We start from the raw sequence: 16050 nt of genomic DNA on the forward strand, positions 1-16050 counted from the left end.
TTGCTTGCTCTCTCAAAGTAAATAAATAAACTTAAAAAAAAGAAGCAGCTTGGATGAGGCAGGATCTGCACACAAGCCCTCCAACTGTAAGCCCATTATTACGTGCCGGCCATTGCCAGGAGATCCCCCTCAGCTGCTAATCTCGGTTTCCACACTCTGGGACCCACCCACTCTCTTCCCTTCCTCCTCATGCAGCCTTGAGGAAATTGGAAAATTGTCTGTCTTTCTGCTAAGTCAGAAAGTACTGTTTGGAAACATCTGCCCGGCTTTCTCACATTCTACATATTTAATAAAGAAACCCACATTTAACCACTGGCCTCTCCCACCTGCCTCCCTAATTCCCTAGCCATCCATTTCCGAACACGTAAGTGATGTCAGATGCCCAGGTCCCCACGTGACCCACAAGCCCATCACTTCCCCCCAAGTTCCCCAAGTCTACTCCAGAAAGATGTCCCCAAACACATCTGTTCACTTTCCCCCAAATCCACCTTCTGCTTTCTGGGCTTCCCACACTATGCCACCACCTGCTGCCACTCACCGTGTCGGCTACATTCTTCGGGGCATTCTCAGGGTTGATGGGCTGCAAAACACAGGGAGAAAACAGTGTGAGGCCTCAGGGCGAACAGCCACAGGTTGGGTCTCAGGCTGGCTCTCTCCCCAGGGCTGGTGGCCGTCAGGGGCGGAATGCCTCTTGAAGCAGGGCCCATGCTGCCGACCCAAGGCTCAGACGTAACCTGGTTAGCCCCATGCTTGGGAGGCAGAGTTCGGAAAACGTAAAATAATCCAACTCGTACTAGAACGAGCCAGCTCGACAAACCTCTCACCAAGGCCTGTGATTCAGTTGCTGACCCCTCCAAAAGGAACACAGAGAGGGTCAAGGTCATGCCTATCCCTATGTGCCAGCCGTCTTCACCTGTACCGGCTCATTTATTCGTGACGAGAACCCAGTGAGGTGGGTCCCATTATTACCTTTGAGCCCCCACTTCACAGAAAAGGACAAGGTAAATGAGTAGCCCAAAGTCATTGACTACTACTGGCCACAACAGGATTTGAACCCCATCTTGGGACTCCGCGCTTCGTGGTCTTTGTGTGAAATCCCCACAGTCCAGGATGAAGTCTGCCAGAGACTTAACTCTTCTGTGGGCTTTCAAAGCCCCCCACCATTAGCCCTGCCCCAAAGCTCTGCCCCATCCAGACCTGTCCCTAGATCTCCTGGTTTATTCCCACATTCAGGCCTTTGCTTGCGGAATGGCTCCTGCGTCCACACTCTTTTCCGACAAGGTCTCCGCCCCGAGGCCCTTCCTGAACACCCAGTAAAGAGGACTCCCTCCCACCTTGGAACTCCAATAAGCCTGCTCTCTGTGCTACGTCTCTGGTCCTTCGGGTATAAATAATCTCATCATGGGAATATGTCTTGTTCCCCAAATACCGTTTTGTGAGTCTTACTCACCTGCCTCCAAAAAACATTCAAAGCAGCATTTTTACCAACTCAGCTGCCATATCCCTCATGCCGGGGACTGGGATATATGTGTAGCCGGCCACCAATACATGCCGGCTGATCCTGTCCTGATGCTGATCCTGGACTGATCCTGTCCCTGATGTTGGCTCCACCCTTTCCCTGCCAGGACAACATTAGTGTTTCCTACTAAAGGGATCCTAAAAAGCGGGTTCCTTGGACTCCCCCATTCCAGATCCAATTCCTGCCTACAGTCTCGAGGGCTCTGTTTCCCACCCAGTAAAGTTCCAGGGGCCCCTGAATCACACAGAAGGACGTGAGCATGACCGTGAAGGTTAGAAAGCAAGCCATTGCCATGATGAGCAGGAACCAGCTTAGGACAGTGTCTCAGAATAGGAAACGCCTGCCCTGACCCCATTCCTGGTGAGCTGCTCACCCCTGTGGAAGACAGGGGAAAGGACAGAATGGCCTCTGAAAGGTTCTGGCATCAGGGAGGAGAGCTGGGCATGGAGGAAGAAAGCCAGCTGGGATCAAGGTAGCACTGCTCTTTCTGGAAATGGCCCAGACCCCTTTACCCCTATGGCCTGGAAGATGGGAGGCCGAGGCCAAAACTTCTTTCCAGAAGATGAAACTTCCTGAGTAGTTCATGGCCAAGACAGTGTGGATGGTTGAGGGAGGACAGGGCCCAGGAACAGAGTAAGAGATGGGGAGGCAAGTCAGCCAGCGCCTCCCAGGCCCCAGGTCAGCCCGCCTGGAGTCTGAGGATAACTCTGGAGAAGTAAAGATGTCACATTCTACTCCCTCTGAGCCCAGCCCCAGTCCTCAGCCACCCTCTTCCAGCCCCCACTCCCGGCTCACAGGCCACCCGGCAGGGGCAGTCTGGAAATCCCCAGGGACCGCTATCCCAGCCTGAGCTCTAGGAGCTGCCTGCTAACTGGGGCCAGGTTCTCCCCTCAGCCTCCAACAACCACCAGCCCCAACCAGTGGAGTCCTCGGCAGTGGTGCCCTGACCCTCCCACTATCCCTTCTGGTCCAGGGCTCTGTAACACTCCTGTGGAGACTGTGGCTAAGCAGGAAGGCCCAACTGCCTCCTCTCTGAGCTGTTCTAGCCTCCAGGAAAGGAGGAACACTCCAGGCAGGCTGATCCCAGGGACCTTCTGTGTGCAGAGTCTACACCACAGAACTGAGATTTGAATCCAGATCTCCCAACTCCAAAGCCCTCACTCTTAACCAGCCTGTCTAGACGGGTGGGGGGTGGGGGGGTGGGGGGGCAGGGATCAGAAAGGACAGAAATCGGGTAGGACGGAAAAGGTGGGGACAAAGTACCTGCCCCAGGCTCATTACAGGCCCTTAGGAGGCCCTCGTCCTGCTCTGGGTAAAGCCTCCTGAGAGGCCTGACTCTGGGCAGAACAGGCTGTGAACCGGGCGGGCAGCGGGGAGGGGAGGAGGGGAGGATCTCAGAATCCCCTGGAGGGCTGTGGACATACAGGTGGCTGGGCCCTGCCCAGAGGGTCTAATCCAGTGGCCCTATGGTAGAACCCAAGAACGTGCATCTCTCAAAGGTTTCCAGGCGTGGGGATGCCACTTTGAAAACCACAGGTCTAAGCTAACAGCGTTAGCAGCCAGGGCCCCATCCTGACTCTCTCTGCTACTAACTTGTGACCGCGAGCAGGTCACTTTGTCCTTGCTCCTCAACAGGGCTGCGGAGCGCTATTTTGTGAGCACCAAATGAGACGGAGCACATTAAGCACTTAGAATAGGGCCTGGCACTTGGAAGCTCTCAATAAATGTTAGCTGTTATTTACCGTCTCCACCGTGCACACTCCCAAGGCCCACCCTACCCCGCCTTGACCCTCCTGCTCCACCCCTCCCCAGGGAGACGAGTCAATATTAGAAACCACAGGCCTCAGCACTGCAAGAGAAACTTCCCTCCTGGCCAGCGATCATCTGAGCACCAGCCCCTCGGCCCCCACCCCTTCCCCAGGCCAGCTGGAGGGCGGCCCACAGGGTCAGCCATCAGACGCCTTCGACTTAGTGGTCGACATGCTTTCTGAGAAGATAAAAATTTCCAAAAACCCCTCCCGAGCTAGACACCCAGTGTTACCCTGCGGTGTTTGCAAATACAGCTCAGCATGCACACTGAGCTCCCCACCCCTCTGTCTTGCATCCCAGTCCTCCCAGGTTTGAAGTCCTGCTTCTCTGTCCCCCAGGCACCGCCAGCCCTGGGGCTTCTGGGAATGAAAAAGGCGAGGGACGGGGAGCACAAGGTCAGGGTCTCCCTGAGGCTGCCCCCGCCCCAGCCCCTTGACTATGCTGTAGGGAAGCCCCCAGAGCACCCCAACCTGTGGGCCCTGAGCTGGCCGACCCAGAGCTCCGATGGCCACAGTGACCCAATCGGCCTGGGCTGTCAGCCCACCTTTGGGACGTGGATACACACCCACTCAAACATTCTTTTCCCCGTTCTCTGGTTTAGTTTTCTTCTTCGAACCCCTTGCTCTCCAACACACTATGTATTTTACTTGCTTATCTCATTTAGGGTTTTCCTGCCCCACTACAAGGTAAGTCCCCATAGCCCCCAGAGCCTGGGGCGGGGCCTGGTGCACTGTAGGCCCTCAGCAAATAGCGACTGAGTGAGTTAACCACGAGAGCCCCTCACTATCTTCCCTGGCCCCTTGACCATGCTCACCCCTGACCGTGAGGCTGGTGCCCCCAGACCTCCTGGAGCCGAGCTCTCTGACCTCCATCTTTGCTTGGATTTTGGCCAGGACCTTCTTACACACACACACACACACACACACACACACACACACACACCATCCTTGCACACCACTCCTCAGAACACCAGCTCTGACAAGGACCTCAGACACCATCTCCTCCCTCCCTCCCTGTTTCACAGATGGGGAAACTGAGGTGCAGAGAGGTCTGAGTCCCCCAGCCTCTCGCGGGAAGGTCCACGGCAATACTGGGGTTGGCACCCGGGTCTCTAGACCCCACCGCTGAGCTCACCTTGCTGACCTTCACCCCAATCTCTAGCCAACCTGCAGGACGCGTTAGCAGGAAGGCTCTCCCCTACCTTCCCCCTGAGGCTCAGCTGCAGAAGGATATAGCAGACGAAGCCCAGACAGGGAGGGCACCCCTCATCTAGCCCCACCCCTACCCAATCCCAGCACAAAACCTAGATCTAAGGACCCCAGGCTTTCCGAAGCTGAGGGCAGTCAACTCACAGCCCTGCCAGGGGTCTTCAGGAATCCTCCTTGCCCCCAGCCAGGACAACGCCAAGCAGGTGGCAGGGTTTGGACCTGGTGCCACTTGATGGCCAAGCCTTGCTCTTCACAGATTACCCTGCTCTAGGGTCCCAAACTCGAAGTCTGCAGCGAGGCAGGGACTAGGGTGAGGTGCTTAGGGCAGAAAATGTAAGGAGGCATTCACTCTCAGGCAGTTCAACGTGCACCCACACGACCCTGAGAGCAACATGCCTTCTCACATTTTCCACCATGGGTGCCTCACCTGCCTTACCTCTTCCTGGCCCTCGTCTGGGGATGCCTTTTCATAACATCAGCACAATAACAGTAATTGTTCATTGAGTGCTAATGATCTGGGCATCATATCAGGTTCTTGACTTTCACGATCATCAATCCGCATCACCACCCTGTGAGGTAAGCAGGACCCCACTTTACAGTTGAGACAGAAGGTCCAGGAGATTCAGTAACTTGCCCAACGCAGCACAGCTAGTAGGGAGGAGGGCTGGGATTCGAACCAGGCTCCCTCACCATCTCTCAGGTTCTAGCTCCTCTCCCTGGCAATGATCTTCACTCACTGAGAGTTCCTCTCAATCAACTGCCCTCCTGTTGGGAACAAGCTTTCTGTGACTTAACGACTAATTGTCTCGGACCCTCAGGAGGAAGAGACTCCTCCAATGCACTGCCATAGGAAGAGGAGGAAATGGGCTGCAGTCGAAGACACTGAGATCAGACATCAGAGAGAACTTCCTGAATGTGAGGGGTTGTGAACCACGGGGCGGATAAGGGAAACTGCACATCCTTTCCTCAAGTTTTTTTTTTTTTTTTTTTTCCAAAAAAAGACACAGGCACACCCCCTCCATGCATGCATACCCACCCCGACTGTGTGGGCCCGAGGGGCTGGGTGGCCAGGATGCTGCCCAGGGGTTTGTGCAGTACATATGGTGGCCTGCAGGGAGGGTGGGCTGGGGAAAAAATGTATCTGTGGGCTGCTGTTGTGGAGGAAGGAAAAGGCAAGGCAAGGGCCAATGGGGGGAGGCGGGTGGATGCCCAAGCCCAGGGCTGGGGGGAGGGGTCTGGCGCAGAATGCAGACTCAGCCTCCGGAGGAACATTCTGTCCAGAAATTCCTCACACCCTCCTCCCTTCCACCCCTTCAGCCCTCCCCACTCTTGCCCCCTGGGAGGCCTGGAATCCGGGCAGTTTTTCAGGCCCAAAAGACCCCATGACATCACATCTGCTGCCATGGCAACGGGCTGTGAGGTCACAGGCAGTGCTGCCTTTCAGGAGTGGGGAGAACAGGTGGGAGCTGGCAGGTAGGGCCAGCGGGGGGCTGGGGCGTCCTCAGCCCCAGGACCCACGGCAGGTTATTCCGGGCTCACTTGCTCCGTTCCAGAAATAGAACCCTAAGCAGATGAAAGGAGGGGCTGGTAGCATAAGGGAAGAGCAGAGAAGCGCCATTTCCTGGGCACTTAGAGGGGGCGTGGCCGGGATGGCACTTTACAGACCCCACAGCCCCAGGGGTGGGAGCGGGACCATCACACAGGATAAAACGAGCTGAGGCAGCAGAGGCTCTCTGGAACCCTTCTGGCAGATGCAGAAACTGAGCGTCCAGGGAGGCTGGCCAGCTCTACGTGAGCGCAGGTCTTCGCCTCAAAGCCTGTGTTTGCCCCCCACCCTTCGTGTTAATTACGGCCATCCTGGGAACGGGGAGCCACTGGGGCGGGGCATCAGCACTGGGTGCAGGGGGCTGGAGAGAGGGTGTGGAACAAGCAGGGCTAGGCCCGGCCAGGGTAGGAGGGAGGCCAGCAGCCTGGTTCCCCCCAAAGTGTTTGAGTGAAGTCACTCCAGGGGCGACATCCTCTCCTGGGCAGGCCTAGGCCACCAGAGAAAGAGAACAGGCTGGGTGTGATTAAATGGAATGTGATGCCTGATTTTCCCCGCACCCCCCAGGGAGGGGCCCGGGCAAGCCCACTCCTGTCCTCGGGCCGGCCCCAGTTCACCCCGAGGGACCCAGAGCACAGCTCCTGGCTGAGAGGGGGCAAGGGCAGGGGTGGCATGCACACACCTGGCCAGGCCAGGGGGGAGTACTCCCCCCAACACACCTCCTACCCCCTGCTCCACCCTGGATGCTATTCTCCCCTCAGCCAGGGCGCTGGGAGTCCGCTCGGCCCTTCGTCCCTGCCCCTCTGGCCACTCTTGTTGAAATCCTCTCTGCCCCCCGCCAAGCACCTGTGCCAGCCTTCGGTCCACCCAGCCCTCCTCCGGCAGCCCCCTCACCACCCAGCCACACCCCACAGCTGGCAGCAGACTCAGATCCAGCTTTGGGTCACTTCCCCACTCACGGACCCATAACGGCCCTACTGCTTGGCTCATCAAGTTCAAGTTCCCCTGCCCAGCTTGTGAACTCCTCCCTCATCTGGCCACACATGCCGGGTTCACTCTGCCTCCATTCCTGCACTCAACCAGTTCCACCAGCATGCCCATCCAGGGCCACCAACCAAAATGAGACAGGATTGTCTGGCCCCACTTCCCCTCCCCCGCAACCCCACCCAGCAAGGGCAGACTGGCCAAAAATATTTACCCTGGATTTGCCCTGGCTCCCAACGGTAACTCACACCAACACCCTACCCCCTCTCTGTCTCAGCTCTCCCTCCTCCTTCCCACCTCTCTCCCATTTGCTCACATCTTAAACTGGACCTGGAACAGGAGACAGACTTCCTCAACTACCACAGCACAACCTGATTGCTTCTTTCCCTGGCTCCCAAGTACCTCTGGTCAGACCCCGGCCCCCAGGCGGGCATTAATTCATTTCCACCTGATAAATCTCTCTCTCCCCCCGCCCCCACTAAACGTGGCTCCAGAGGGCAGGGCTCCTGAGGGCAAAGGCCTGACTTTGGCCCCTCCCAGTGGAGGTCCCAGGGGTGGTGGTCAGCACATTAGTGGATGCCTTGGCCTCCAGGAACCATGTCCCTTCACAGCCCAGTCTAAGGGCAGGACCTCCACCAGGACTGCCACCAGGCACTCCCCAGAGCAGGGACCTGCCATCAGCACCGGCCTCATACCTAACAGGTATCAGTGAGTATGGGTTCCAGCAATAGACAGAGACTCTCCCCGATGGCCCCGCTGGGCCATTTGAGGTGTTAGAAAGCTCCTCTTCTGGGGCGCCTGGGTGGCGCAGTCGGTTAGGCGTCCGACTTCAGCCAGGTCACGATCTCGCGGTCCGTGAGTTCGAGCCCCGCGTCGGGCTCTGGGCTGATGGCTCAGAGCCTGGAGCCTGTTTCCGATTCTGTGTCTCCCTTTCTCTCTGCCCCTCCCCCGTTCATGCTCTGTCTCTCTCTGTCCCAAAAATGAATAAACGTTGAAAAAAAAAATTAAAAAAAAAAAAAAAAAAAAGAAAAGAAAGCTCCTCTTCACATCCAAGTCTCCTCCTCTTTCTAATAACCTCCACCTACTAGGTTCTACTCCGGAGAGCAACAGAAAACAAACCGATCTGTCCTTCCTCACGTTCTTACTCCCATTCCGCACCCACTCCATCCATATGTTCCCCTCTCCAGACCGCACAGCCCTTTTGCACAAATTGAGATCTTCAGCCTCCCTCACCACTCTGGGAGTCTCCCTTGGAATGCAATGTCCTGAGTTTGCGCTCTCCTTTAAAAACCAAGGCTCTATGGGGTTCTTCTGACATTGCTCTGTTTTCTAGAATCTCCCAAGATGGTCACTCATGGCACACAGTGCTACAAGATGAAATTTCATCAAGAGACTGGCGTCCAAACTGAAGTGACTCCTAGCCACTCTCCTTAACGGAGGGCAAGATGGCAGCACGGGGGCTGAGGGTTCCGCACACTTCTCCGGAACCGATTAACATCACATGCTCTCCTCTTCCGTGAGGCGGCATGGTGCCTTCTTCCCTCAGATCCGCCCCTTGGGGAAGCCATCTGAAAATCTCAGGGCCACCACCTCACGCCCACGAGGATGGCTGCTATCAAGAAAACAGCATTATTCGCAATAATGAATGTTAAAACATGGAAACACGGAGGAAGCTCAGATGTCCGACGGGGGAACGGGTAAGCAAAATGTGACGCACATACGATGGAACGTTATTCAGCCTTGAAAAGGAAAGGACATTCTGCCAGCACAGCACGGCCTTGAGGACATCCTGCGAAGTGAAACAAGTCAGTCACAAAAGGACACGTATTACATGATTCCGCTGACATGAGTCACTTGAGCGGTCAAATTCACAGAGATACAAAGCAGAATGGTGATTGGCAGGGACGGGGGAAGCGGAGGGGGCGTTCTGTTTGGTGGGTAGAGTTTTGTTTTACAAGACGACAAGAGTTCCGGAGACAGACGGGTGATGGTTGTGCAGGAGTGGAATACTCACTTAACACCACTGCCTGCGCTCAAAAACGGTGAAGATGATGACTCTTACGCTCTGTGTGTTTTACCACAATAAAGAAAAACAAAGTCAAAAAATATTTTTTCGGGGCCTCACTGGACCAAACAGTGTTAAAGCCCTCTCATTCCTGTGACTCCATGCCACCCAACCCCACCCACCTTCTAGAAGGCCTGGCACTGTGGCAGAAAAGAACTTTACAGCCCCAGCATTAAAACGGCACCTGGCACCAGGTGGGTGCTCGGGAAATGTCTGTTGGTAGGATGGATGGACAGAAAGATGGAAGGACAGACCCTCCTTTAAACCTCGGATCCTTTGGCAAACAGGCTACGTAGGTCGACTGGTGGTTGGTGCTGTTTAGAAAATGAAATCCCAGGGGCGCCTGGGTGGCTCAGTCGGTTAAGCGGCCGACTTCGGCTCAGGTCATGATCTCAGGGTTCGTGAGTTCGAGCCCCGCGTCGGGCTCTGTGCTGACAGCTCAGAGCTTGGAGCCTGTTTCAGATTCTGTGTCTCCCTCTTTCTCTGCCCCTCCCCTGTTCATGCTCTGTCTCTCTCTGTCTCAAAAATAAATAAACGTTAAAAAAAATTTAAAAAAAAAAAAAAAGAAAATGAAATCCCAACGCCTGAAACTAATGTAACATTGTGTGTCAACTTCACAGCATTGACGCCATATAAATAAAAGAAGGGGGGAGGGGAGGGGAGGGAAGGGAAGGGAATCCCAGAAAAGTCCACCTGGTTGCATTAAGTGTTTACATCAGCAGAAAGCATCTAGGGTATCCTGGGGAGAAAGCAGAACCAGGAATCAAAAACCCCACTCCAGGGGCACCTGAGTGGCTCAGTCGGTTGGGTGTCTGACTCTTGATTTCAGTTCAGCTCATAATCTCATGGTGCGTGGGTTCAAGCCCCAAGTCAGGCTCTGTGCTGACAGCTCAGAGCCTGCTTGGGATTCTCTCTCCCTCTGTCTCTGCCCCTCCCCTGCTCACAGGCTCTCTCTCAAAATACATAAATAAACTTTAAAAAATAAAAAAAATAAAACCACACTCCTGACCCATCCCCTCTCCCCCACAGGCACTGCTGTGTGACCATGAACAAGTCACCTAGCCTTTCTGATCCCCAGATTGTTCCTCTGCACAATGTGTTCCTCCCGTCCACCCAGGTTGGTCTCACACTTGTCTGGAAGTGCCCAGACTTCCACACAATTCACTGTGGGTTCCGAATAGCCCAATGTCAGGGGAAGGGCTTTGAAACCCACAGGTGCCATGCAAGGGAATGCTGTCTGTCATTACTGACAGGAGTGGAGGGTGCGCTGTGGTGCTGACTACTGAATATTAAATATTCCAGCTCCACCCTCTGAATAGCTCTGTGGCCTTAGGCCTCAGTTCCTCATCTGTAACACGGGGATAATAACAGCATCCCTCTTGCTGTGTTGTCATGAAGAATAAATGAGTTTATTTTTGCAAAGCTTTCAGAACAATATTTGGCAAATGGAAAGTCCCATACGAGGGTTAACTTTGAACTACTGCTCTGATGGCTATTATGGGTGAAGCCAGCCTGGGATTCCAATTGCCCCATTCACCTCTTCCTTCTCTCCCCGCACAGACCCGGCACCGGACCTCCAATTCATTCCACGAGGCCCTTTGGAGCACCTGCCAGGGGGCTGGTCTGTGCGAGGAGAAGCAGCCCACACCCATCTTTCGCCAGCCCAGGCCTCCTGGGTGCCAGGCTGTGTGTGCACAAGGGCTCACCATCTGGCAGACCTCGGTGGCCACTCCACTTGGCCACCACCCTCGGGAAATTCCTTTTGACCCTTATTTGTCAGAAGTTGAGAAAGCGGCTTCAGCAACTTCCAAGGATCAGGAGTGTCCGTGGCAAACAAGCCCTCTCTCCCCTCTTCATCCTGCCCCCACCGAGAGACCCCACAGGAGGGAGGTGACCCTAGGACCCTGCTGCCCAAGGCCTTGGGCAACATCTGTTGAGTAAGATGAAAACACGGGTTGAAGATTAAGCCACTTTGCCCTGGCTGGCCTGGCACAGGCTGGAAAATGTGTCTGGCAGGCAGAGGCTGGGCAGAAATCCTGTGCCCAGGATGCGGGCCCCTGATCCCAGGGGGGTAAGATCTAAGCAGGATGGGTGAGAAGGCCAGAGGGAGCGCTGGGGCCCAACTGAGACATGGAGAAAACACCACGGGCAGACACACACGGTGTGGGGCACGAGGGAAGGGGGCAGGAAGACCAGAGACCAGCTCTGCCGAGGCTGAAGGAGAGGCAGCAAATGGAAAAGAAAGGAAAAAATACATCCCACCCTTTCCTCCCTCTTGTGAACCTGCTCAAAGCACTTGCCTTGCCTGCCTTGAGGAAAAGGTGCTGAGTGCCCTCAGGGGGAAGCCAAACTTTCTCCCGGTTTTCCCCTGGGCCACTTTCCCACTCTCTGGGGACAGCAGGAGAGATTCCGGCTGGAGCTCAGCCCCCCCAATAGACCCCCCCACCCACCCATCAGCAAGCCAGGGAATAGGAGCGACAGCAGCCCTGCTTACTGAGCACCTAATCTGCACCAGGCCCCTGGCTGCAAGCCTTCCTTCTAGCCACCCAGTGAGCACATACTGAGCACCTACTATGTGCCAGACAGTGGGGATACAGCAATGGACACAACAGTAAAAATCCCTTGTTGACACAGAGCTTACATGCTGGTATGAGGGGGACCTTGTAAGACACACAGTGTACCAGACGGCAATACGTGGAGGGACACGGAAAGCAGGGAGGGGAGACAGGGTTGCGGGGGGGAAGAGAAGTCTCACACTTGTGGGAAGATCCGAGGGAGGGAAAGAGCCTTGCAGGCTCTACAGCCCTGAAGCAGCATCGTGCCTGCTATGTTCAAGGGGCAGCGAGAAGACAAGGTACCTGAAGCAGAGTCAGTGAAGGAGAGAGCTTCTAGAAGGAGGCAAGGTCAGAAAGGAAACCCGTCACATAGACCACGCACAGGCCAATGCAAGAAACTGGACTTTTACGCAAATCAAGTGGGCAGCTGCTGGAGGGCCCTGAATCCAGATGAATTAAATACATTCATTTGCTCCTTTTATTCTCTTAACAATCTCATGCGGTGGCTGCTATTACCAAATCCCAATCTGCAGAGGGGAAACTGAGGTCCAGAGAAGTTAAGCAGTGTGTTCAAGATCGCATACCACAGACTGGGGAGCCAGGATCCAAAGCGGGTAGTCTAACCCCTCACTCTTCACCAGTGCTGGGGCAGGGGGCGGGGATGTTCTGACTCAGGTGGGGGCCCTCTGTGGGCACAAGCTGGTGTCACAACGGCTTCGCCACCAGGTGGCTGACCCAACCTCCAGGAAGGGCAGAGTCCCCTGCACAGGTGGGGCACATCACCCCGACGGAAGACAGGTAGGAGTTCCTTCTGGTATCTGCCATCCTTCCAGCTGGAGTGCCAATCTATCCCCTTTTGTCCCAACCCCTGACCCCTTCCTCACATAAACAAAGCTCACAAGACTCCAAATGGCCAGGAATCTGGCTTCTGCCCCAAGATCCCTAAAGCCCGGACCCCCCAGCTGTCCAAGACCAGCCAAGGACATTCTGTTCTCAGAGGCAAGGTGGTGGCAGTTGGGTTGAAATGATGAGACTTATGTTCCTCCTCCCTGCTCTCGGCCCGCCACGGTGACCCTCAGCAATCCCAGAGAGACTTCTCGCTGGTGGCTGCAGACCAGGCCCGCACTCTGGCCTCCTCACCACCACCTCCCCGCGGCACCCCACCCCCACTGTTGTCAGATGACGTGCGACTGGGCCCTGCGCGAATAACACTCCACATCTGGAGCGGCACAGCTGGGCAGAGCTGAGGCCCAGGAGGGCTTGAGCCAGGGGAGGCCAGAGGGGAAGGGGCGGCCGCTGCACAGAAGGGAAACAGCTTGTGAGGGCCTGGGCCTGGGGTGCAGAGGGCAGGGGCGCCGCCAAGGGTCCGAGGTGTCTGAGGCACAGGCACTTCCACAAACTTGACTTCGTTCCATCAATGACCCTCGGTGGAGGGGACACTTCTCAGCACTGAGAAGGCCTGGGGAGCATCTAGAGCAACCCCTCTCTTTGACAGAAAGGGAAACTGGGGTCCAGAAAGAGGCGGGGGACTGGTCCACGGTCACTCGGCCAATGGGTGTTGGAGGGAAAGAAGAGACCAGGTGGCCTGACGGAGATTGCAGTATGCAGGCTGAGCGAGCGTGTAGATACCTGGAACAGCCTGGGCCTCAGGGACACCCCTGCTCCCTCCCCCGGCCCCCACCCACACCAGGGTCACCACAGGCTCCTCTGCACCAGCAAATCTGACTGTGCCCACCGGGGCCCTCCGTGACACACCCCGCATGCGCACGCATGCCCCGTGTAGGGCAGACCCCTCCCCCTCCAGCCTCCAGGGCCCTGCCTGCCTCCAGCACTGGGCTGGAGAGCAGGAGGCCTTCACAGGGTGTGAAGGCACTGAGAGGGCAGGGAAGAAAAGTTCCCAGTGTTCCAAATCAGCCCAGCTGGGATCAGTCTGGAATGGGCCCCTCTCCCCAGCCCACAACTCATGAGTCCTGCCTGTCCATACTTCTCTGGAAGCCTGATAGGGGAGGGAAGGGCGGGAGACAGGGAGACGGGGCAGAAAAGCAGAGTCAGTTCCAGCTTGGAGGTGGAACGGGCCACCTGAGTGTGAGCACCTGCCCAAGCAGGTGAACTCTGTGGGTCATGCCTCCCGTCCCCCTTCCTCCAGCCGAAGGGTACCTGACCCGGGACCAGGCAGGTAGAAGGAGATGCCACCCCCTGGTCCTGGAAGCCCCAGAACAATAGGCACCTGGCCAGGCCTCGGAGGCATGCAAGATGCCCTTTTATGGGTTTTTCCAAGGACTTAAGTCTCAAATTGAAATAGGAGGCCCTGCATCTCATCAGAAGGGACCTCATGACTCATTTCCTCCCAGTCCGGCTTCAGCCTTGGGAAGGGTCCCCCTCCTCCTCCTCCCCGAATTGCCCAGCACCCTTGGGGGCTTGCAGCATGCTTAGGTCTAAAGTAAGCTGTAACCAAGGAGCTGGGGAAAGAGGAGGAGAGACCAGCAGGGTAGGGAAGGGACTGTCACTCACCACCAGTTCATGGTTGGATGGAGGAATGCAGGGGGCAGCCACCTGTGGGAGGAACAGAGAAAGGGCAAGGTTAGCATCTTTCATCCCCATAGAAAACCAGGGCCTCCTGAGATCATTCCAATGGTCCCACCTCCACACTAGACACCCCTTCCCTCAACTCAACACAATGACAGTCTCCAGCTTGAGAGGCCACTGGAAGCCTGCGCAATAACATGGGAAAACGTTCAGGCAATAATGCTTGGTAGAGGGGGTGCCGCAGGAGGCAAAAACGAAATGTATATCACAATTTTTCAGTTCTGTAGAAAAATACGCAGAAGACTGGAGGTCAGTGCACCAGAATTTTTCACAACAATGGGTTGAGGTAATAAGAATAAGGATTTTTTTTTCTTTGCTCTATGTTCTACAGTAGGCTAAGATTTGTTTTAAATTTTTTTAAAAACACGTTTAAGACCTCTAAGAAAGGAGGTTCTCCCCAGCGCCAGGGCATCTCACCAAAAACGGCAGTGTCTGGGGTCCCCTCAGCATGTGGGAAGCAGGCTGGCGAAGGGCCCCTGCCAGCTCTTCCCAAGGAAGCCTTGAGGGGCGAAAGCACCCTGTATGGGTGAGCTATTGTTTGGTTGGTTTTTTTTAAGACGAAATTTATTGTCAAATTGGTTTCCATACAACACCCAGTGCTCATCCCGACAGGTGCCCTCCTCAATACCCCTCCCCCCCTCCCTCCCCCCCCCCATCAACTCTCAGTTTGTTCTCAGTTTTTAGGGGTCTCTTATGTTTTGGCTCCCACATCATCCTCATCTTCCTCTCCGATGGAGGCGGGGGGTGGCAACTTGGGCCTCCAGACAGAGGGACTGGGGAGGGAGGGCTGCATTTCTCCCTTCCCTGAGATAACAACCCCCCCCCACCCCCCAGCCAGGGCAGCCAAAACCACTACGCTGACAATTAGCAGGGCCCTTTATCAGAGGCGCAGTGTGTTCTTTTTTTTCTAGCCGGGACACGTTTTTCTTGGAGCTCATACCTCAATCTTGGCTCCAGTTCCCAACCCAAGGGGCCCACAGAGGGGACTAGGGGGAGGCTCTCCCTCGGGCATGAGGGTGTCTGGGCACAAGCCCTGGATCACCAAAGAGGGGCTGCTGCCTCCTCAAACAGTGGGCAACCCCTGCCCCAGCCACCACCCCAGTGAAGCGGTAATGGTGACAGCCCAGGCCCTGCTGGACCTGGCTGTTGACAAGAAGCCACCCTCAGCCGGGCCCTCCCTCCACCTGACCCAGGCTGTCCTCCAAGCATCCCAAGGGATCCCCAGGCTTGACACACCAGCCCAGAAGGGGACAACACATGACTGTGTGCCCTGAGCTCTGCAAGGGGTGGAGAAACTAGGGGTTTAGCATCCCCGGGTTCTTGACCCAGTCCTGTTACAGGCTTGCTGCCCAGCTCATTCTCCAGCAAAGAAGCCTGAGTTGAATCTCAGTATCTATGGCCCGGTACTCAGCATTACTCCGAGATTGTGGCGAGACTCATGTATGAGGCCAAAAAAGGGAACAACAGCTAACACCTGCTGAATGTGGACTATAGAAATGACAGGCATTATTATTATCAGTGCTTGACCCACATTAACTCATTTAATCCTTCCAGAAACCCAAAAGGGTAGGTGCTATTATAGCTTCAGTTGAGGCACAGGGGTCACAGAGAGGTTAAACAACTTGCCCAAGGTCACACAGCTGAGAAGTGGGCAAGATCTGAACCCAGGCATTCTGATTCCCGAAATGAAATGTGAAGGAGGACTCATCCCCTATGTTCAAGAGAATGAGGAAACATGGGGGGAATGTTCCCACAAGTTCAGGGTTCTTGACACATACCAG

At 55.5% G+C, this 16050-nt stretch overlaps 1 protein-coding gene across 10 annotated transcripts in view; it reads right to left on the reverse strand.

Moving 5' to 3' along the window:
- Window positions 1-16050, reverse strand: part of TNS1 (tensin 1) — a 200037-nt gene that overhangs the window by 96218 nt on the left and 87769 nt on the right. For all 10 annotated transcript variants that reach the window (XM_045481192.1, XM_045481191.1, XM_045481190.1 and 7 more), the window contains 2 exons: window positions 14195-14236; window positions 539-580 (listed from right to left, as the gene is read on the reverse strand). In XM_045481192.1, the coding sequence (XP_045337148.1) occupies window positions 539-580; window positions 14195-14236 (84 nt within the window). The remainder of the gene's footprint in view (window positions 1-538; window positions 581-14194; window positions 14237-16050) is intronic.

The sequence above is a fragment of the Leopardus geoffroyi genome, chromosome C1 (genome assembly GCF_018350155.1).
Source record: "Leopardus geoffroyi isolate Oge1 chromosome C1, O.geoffroyi_Oge1_pat1.0, whole genome shotgun sequence".
Classification (NCBI taxonomy): Eukaryota; Metazoa; Chordata; class Mammalia; order Carnivora; family Felidae; genus Leopardus; species Leopardus geoffroyi.